The sequence below is a fragment of the Oratosquilla oratoria genome, chromosome 31 (genome assembly GCF_046742065.1).
Source record: "Oratosquilla oratoria isolate Oo_2021 chromosome 31, ASM4674206v1, whole genome shotgun sequence".
Taxonomy (NCBI): domain Eukaryota; kingdom Metazoa; phylum Arthropoda; class Malacostraca; order Stomatopoda; family Squillidae; genus Oratosquilla; species Oratosquilla oratoria.
Window position 1 is genome coordinate 18,136,451 of NC_134807.1, and position 7,500 is coordinate 18,143,950.

Here is a 7,500-nt window from a genome sequence, read left to right on the forward strand (position 1 = left end):
GCATGTTACATTGAATGTGATGGATTGTTCAATATTAATAAATTTCTTGAAGGTATTTCTCTATACCTTAGAAAGGTCTTAATCTCTTTTGAAATAGTAGAGATGACTCTACCGTAGTCGGTCATTCTTTCTCCTACCACGATAGAGCAAGAACACACCAATGAGAAGACGATCACCATCGCCACTGAAGAAGGCTCGAAGGAGCCGAAATCCATCTGGCAACGATGACCGACTACGGTAGAGTCATCTCTACTCTTCCGAAAGAGATTAAGACCTTTCTAAGGTATAGAGAAAATACCTTCAAGAAATTGATTAATACTGAACAACCCATCATATTCAACGAAATTTGCATATATATATATATACATATTTATATATATATATATATATATATATATATATATACACACCAAGAGTTTTTTCCCTCTTACAAGGGAGGTAGCCAAGTCAAAAGCACGTACCTACTCCCACCCATTCCACTCCCCTCCACCAGCCTTTCTTCCCTATCCTCTTAGCTCCTCATGGATGACGGGTCATCCCCGTATCCCGCCCAAAAGCTTAAGAAAACAGTTTGGAAAAAAGAGGAGATGACTCACGAATGGAGTAAAGCCAATATTATACCTATTCACAGAAAAGGATAAAAACTGATGGCGTATAATTCACAGAAGGAATAATCACCGACGAAAAATGTAGTAGCACATTTGTAAATCACAACTAAAACCACAATTGGATCAGAGTACTACTGAAGAAGACTTTAGCTTACGGTCGAAATATATAGACTCACCGTTTCCAGTATTTTCCTCTGCTCCGTATATGATTTTAGTTTTGATTGAGGAATTGGCTTATTATGTGTATTGTATAAAGTGTATTTTCAATTACAATACAATAGCTTAGCTTAACTGGTTCCGGAAAATATAAGAATGTACCAATTTGGTTTCAGGTGAGCAATATTTGCAAAATCTGCGGATGTTCATGGAGAAACTTTGGGTCAGAAATCTTTGCTTTAGTTTATTAACAGAAGAATAATAGTGTGCTTAAAACACAGTAAGAAATGTATTGGGAAATTTGAAATACAATAATAATGATAATAATAATAATAATAATAATAATAATAATAATAATAATAATAATAATAATAATAATAATAATAATAATAATAATAATAATAATAATAAGTCTAATTGAAATGAACTATACAGATAGTAGTGCTGGGCAAATACCGCTATTTTCAATACCGGAATTACCGGTGAACAACAATACCGTTACCGAAATTACCGGCAGTTTACCGGTAAAAGACTCGTGATGTAGTAGTGACGTCCCAAGTTCGAGTCGAGTTCGAAAAATCAATGTTTTTGTCCTTTAATAAGCTATATCTCTGGTTCTATTTTACATATTATTTCTATTGTTATGTCATTGTAAAGGGAAAAAGTCATACTTTAATTAGTACTACTATAGTATGCTATCTACCGCGCGAGTGAGTGAATGGAGGGTGTCTGTGGTGTATAAACTTTCGTCCGCGTCTGCCTGCATGCATGGGTTCATGTTTGGAGGGTGCATGTGGGAGTGGGAGTTTTGTTAATATACACACACATACACATATAATGAGCTTTGACTAATTTGTAATAAATGTTTTCCTAAAAACTAAGCTAACCTAACCGAATTTGTAATAATTTTTTTCCTAAAAACTGTTTTTATGCTCCCTTGTTTTGATACTTATTTCATACAAATTAGCCCAGCACGTGATCCAAAGACCAAGGTGAATACTCAAGGATATATTAGATTTCATTGTCAGCATGTTTTTCATTTATTTCCTCAATTATTTGTTCATACAAATTAGTTCATATTCTTATTTAGAAACAGAAGCATATTGGCATTTTCATCACTTAAGCATATATATATATATATATATATATATATATATATATATGTGTATATATATATATATATGTATGTATATATATATATATATATATATATATATATATATGATGTAAGCGGAATAGGAAACACAGGAGTCTTATTCTTGAGTTTATTCTTGACTAGTTTCACAGGAATGCTTTCTTTCCTTTGAAAAAGCATACCTGCGAAACTAGTCAGGAATAAACTCAAGACTAAGACTCCTGAGTTTCCTATTCCGCTTACATCAACCTGTCAGAATGTCTCAACATATATATATATATATATATATATATATATATATATATATATATATATATATATATATACACATACATATATGGGTCTTCGTTTGGCGACACGCGGAATTTTTCGATGAAACTTTCACAATTAATAAAGTTTCATATGCCGATCACAGAAATAACATTAATTCTATTGAGAAATTAACAAAAGTGCCGAAAAAACGGTTTTAATGGTAAAAAAATTACCGAGACCTTAACGGTACATACTTAATGGTAAAAGTTTAACCGGTAAAATTAGCGGGTCACTGGGCCCATCAGTACCGCCACTACCGTCAGTACCGTCACTCAGTACCACCAAGCCGAGACGTGCTTACCGCTCTCGAGTGTTATGGTATAGCCTGTCGAGTTATCGGTTAACGGAGCCTTAACGGTAGCAGAATTTTTGCCTGTAAGCTACCGTCAAGGTTGTTACCGATAAAACCCATAACTTTACCGGTAGCTGCCCACCACTACCGTCAGTACCGTCACTCAGTACCACCAAGCCGAGACGTGCTTACCGCTCTCTGAGTGTTATGGTATAGCATATCGAGTTATCGGTTAACGGAGCTTTAACGGTAGTAGAATTATTGCCGGTAAGCTGCCGTTAAGGTTGTTACCGATAAAACCGGCAACTTTACCGGTAGCTGCCCACCACTAACAGATAGCGAGTGTACAACAATGGTTGAGTCGACGCCATATTTCAGAGTAAAAGTCGGATGAGACTGTTCTTTCACCGATTTTGTTTAACCTAGTAATTTAATGGGTAACTACAGTGTGAGCACAGACACGAATTAGTAACATTGAACAATTTTCACATTAGAAAATCATCAGAGAATGAAGACGTGATAAGAAAATTTCCTAGAAATTGTGCAACATGTGGAGAGGAGTAGTGGAACACAAGAAATATGAGGGTCGAAAGTCATGGCAAGGGGTACAAACGGAAACTTGTGTTAGGCATTTTGAGGATCGAATTGTTCAAATGTACATAATTACGTAAAAAAAAAATTAAAGATGATGAAAAATTAAATAAGTGGAAGCTATGAATGAGAAAACAACAATAGAATACATTAGACATACTCAATGCTATAATTCGGAGGAACTGCCCGCTAGGATTGTTGGGCTTCTGATGATCCGAATGCATTAACATATGATTTGGCTTGGGATTCGTGGTTGACCTGTATCTGTAATTATTCATGAAACCGCAACACGTGTTATTCAAGGAGGTATCAATATAAGTATTCATCTTTGTACATAAAATTGATATAAATTATCATTGAAGGTTTACTGTAATTTTAGAAACGTATTGAGTCATTCGAACGCTTTCGCCCAGCCAATCACATAACGGTAAATTATTTACAAAATTACCGAGAAGGTTTGAGAACGACAAAAGTTTGTGAAAGCTGAAATTGTGGAAGTTAAGTGATAATAGTGTGATCAGTGAAGTGTTAGTGATTATGTGGTTTTAGAAAAGAGAAAGGAAGCTATATTTACGAAGTGTAGTGGAAGCATTTCAAATGTTTGACACAAGCAATGGAGAAACAACAACGTTGACAGGTAAGACTCTGGTGGATTTAGGAGGACCGTTGTTTCCATCCCTCTCCGCCCAGGAAAGGATGGGGGTGTATGCCTTCCACCTGTTTTGCAACGCGCATTACTCGATTTATTAGTGCTCCCCACCCAAAAACCCCGATTTCCCACAGGTCCCCCACCCCCCCAGGTCGTTGGGGAGATGTAGGCATAAGTGCATAACTTCAATAATTAATTACTTCAAAAGTACGCATTTGCGACGAAAATGATGTACACCATCGTTCATATCACAACATTTCTCACCAGAAACATATAAGCCACATATTAAAATCGTTTTATGGGTGAAACTAGAAATTGTCCATAATAATTAATCAGTGAAATTAAAAATATATATATTTACTGCTTTGCTGGCTAGCATTTCCGAGAAATTCGAGTAAAACTTACGGTGCATTGCTGGGAATCATAGAGCACATATAATTAATGCGATAACTAATTTTTATTTTTCATATAACTTTATAAACACGACATATTTTTGTTTTTTTGCATAATTCTTAAAAGGATATATTGTAATTTCAAATGCAGCTCTGCTCTTTTAGGAAATGCATGAAAATGATTGTAGAAATGTCTTTTTTACAATATACTAAATTAATCAAGTGTTATTTGCAAATGCACATATAATATTTCTGCAAAATATCGTCTTTATAACCACTCAGTGTCTTTTATAACTGTTATATATTTATTATAATGCACAAGGTAAAACATGTAGCTGATACTACCTGCACGGTCACAGTCCCCCCCCCCCCCACTCAACCGTCCATACCAAAAATATCTGGATCTTTGGTTGTTTAGGTATTGGTACTACATCAACTCTTTTCCAGTCTTGTGGTACATTCCCCTTTTCCTTGAATGGGCGCACAATTAATTCATTAATCTTGTTTTCACAATCGGTTTTTTCATATCCTAAGTGTACAAATTGGGATGTTGTCTCAAGCTAGGGTTATGCTAGTCGACAGAATGGTTGGATTCCAACGATTTAGTTGGATTTCGTCCAAGGTTGGACTGTAATTATAATTTCAGAGAGACGCTTCTCATTTGGAAACTTTTCAAAAGCACTGTGATAAAAACAAATATTGTGATTGATAAGTTGGTAAGCGTCTACATGGGAATCGTTCATTCGAGAATTGTCCAAATGAAATCAAATCCAGTTTGAGGTTCTATCAGTGTTTCCTGTAGTTTGTTTAGGTTCACCATGGTCTTGGATCACGTGTTGGACTCGCGATCGACAGCTATTTCCCTCCCGGAAGAGAGCTCAAGAGTTCATACCGGTATATGACCGATCTATGAGTAATGCTTTGACCTTACACGCACGCACACCCCCAACTCCCTGCCCACGAGAGTTGGGGTAACGACTCGCAGCGCAGCGGTACTGAAATTATTGCAGCCCTGGGCGGGATTCGAACCAGGACAGCCGTAATGGCGGCCGGGAATTCTAGCCACTGCGCCATCGAGTCGTGCATGTCCGTGCGCTGCGGGGACAATAACAATGTTTCTTTGCATCGAAAATTCTTTTCGTAAAACAAAACGAAGAAATTTTCAGTGAAAATGGCAGAATGGGCCATACTGATCGTAATTATTTCATGACAAAATAAGCAGACAAATAAATAATTACCAGTACATAATTAGGTGAGTGCATATATATATATATATATATATATATATATATATATATATATATATATATATATATATATATATATATATATATATATAATGAGACATTCTGACAGGTTGACGTAAGTGGAGGAGAAAACACAGGAGTCTTAGTCTGAGATGATTAATTTTAGAAAGCATACCTGCGAAACTAATCAGGAATAAACTCAGACCAAGACTCCTGTATTCCCTACTTCACTAACATACATATATATATATACATATATATATATGTGTATATATATATATATATATGTATATATATATGTGTGTGTGTGTGTGTGTGTGTGTATGTACGTATGTATGAAAAAGATAGGCTAGTAAATTAGTGGATAGAGTAAGTATGAAACGCATGCATTGTGTCCGTAGTGCAATTATGTACTTGGCTCCGAGTTAATTTTTATTTGTATGAAAAAATATTCGCCACAGGAACGATTACATATAATTCTAAGCACGTATTAACATTTTCGTAAATGTTAATTAGTACAATATTGTCTGTTGGCTGATATGGATAAAAAGCAGCCGTTTCGATAAAAGTGACGCGTATTATCAACACACACACACACACACACACACACACACACACACACACACACACACACACACACTCGGTGGCGCAGTTGGTAGAGCGCTGAACTGCTAGCATGGTGGTGCCCGTAGTACTTGGTTCGAATCCTGCCCAGGGCCGAAATTATTTCGGTACCGCTGCGCTTCGGGTCGTCACTCTGACTCTCGTGGGCGGGGAGTTGGGTGTGTGTGTGTGTGTGTAAGGTCATAGCATTACCCATAGATCGGACCTACGAGCTCTGAGCTCTCTTCCAGGAGGGAAATAGCTGTCGAACACGAGTCCAACACGTGATCCAAAGACCAAGTGAATACACACACAGAGTCAGATTCTAAAGTTCGTCGACAACCTATAGTTCCTGCGCTTCATGGAGTCCGTTCAGGGTCGGGCAGAAGCGGGAATTCCTCAAAGTGCGACGTTGCCAGTTTGACCATCAATTATCGGGTCGTCATTGTCACCTGTCATCCAGTGACACCCCGGCGTGGCAACATGGGGAGAAAAACGTTGTTGCCACGTGTCATAGAAATGATTCAAATCGTTGTAATCCTAAATTGTGATACTCTTTATACTATACAGCTTCCTATACTCTATACTGAACACACACACACACTCACTCACACACACACACACACACACACACACACACACACACACACACACACACACACATATATATATATATATATATATATATATATATATATATATATATATATATATATATATATAACACAGGAAACCCACAGTCAGAGAAAATAAACTTCAAATAAAGAAGATTCCTATATGTCGGCTATCAATTGTAAACAATATAAACTATTTCAAATAGACCATAGATGGGAAATAAGAGAGAGAGAGAAAGAGAGAGATGTATTAAGGTTGATTTGGCAGCACGGCTCATGACGTATGCCACACCCTGAACGGACTCCTAGGAGCGTAGGGACTGTACACTGTCTTATTTGCGTCACTGTATGCAGGTGGGAGTAGGTGGTAACCACAGCGCCATCTGTTAATGAGTAGAAACACCACAAAGTTGTGGGTGAACTCAGGAACCTGAGTGTGTATAGTAGAGCTTTTCTTGTCTACCGAATAAAGATAGCCTCGCTAGGGGGTCCCCAAAATAAGGTAAATATGGCCCAGACTGGAAAGAGGAATGAAATAATGATGACGAAAAGGGGCAGTAGCTCAATGGATACCGTGTCGAACCCATGAGCAGCTGGTCGTGAGCTCGATTCCTGGGGCCCGCTGTGTGCTTCTTGCGGGCCCTGGGATAGCCCTGGCCAGGCGGGGAGGCGGCCCAAGCGTCGGTTTAAAAAAAAACAAAAAAAACAGCGGCCTTCCGCAACTGACAGGGCTTACCCTACCAGGGGGTTTCTCACTTACCACCTCGTGGGACGGGGATGTCGAGTTAGAAAAGAGGTAGGGTTAACTATGGCAATGCACAAAATGGCCGTAACAAGTATGCATTTGTCAATGCAGCCAGTAACTAAGATATCTGTAAGGCTCGTTTCACACGTATCGACT

General features: G+C 37.7%; 1 protein-coding gene across 1 annotated transcript in view; it reads left to right on the forward strand.

Moving 5' to 3' along the window:
• The first annotated feature begins 3,555 nt into the window (after positions 1–3,555).
• LOC143041700 (uncharacterized) overlaps positions 3,556–7,500 on the forward strand; it is a 302,144-nt gene continuing 298,199 nt past the window's right edge. The window contains exon 1 of the mRNA XM_076213712.1: positions 3,556–3,731. Within this exon, the coding sequence (XP_076069827.1) occupies positions 3,692–3,731 (40 nt within the window). The 5' untranslated portion in view covers positions 3,556–3,691. The remainder of the gene's footprint in view (positions 3,732–7,500) is intronic.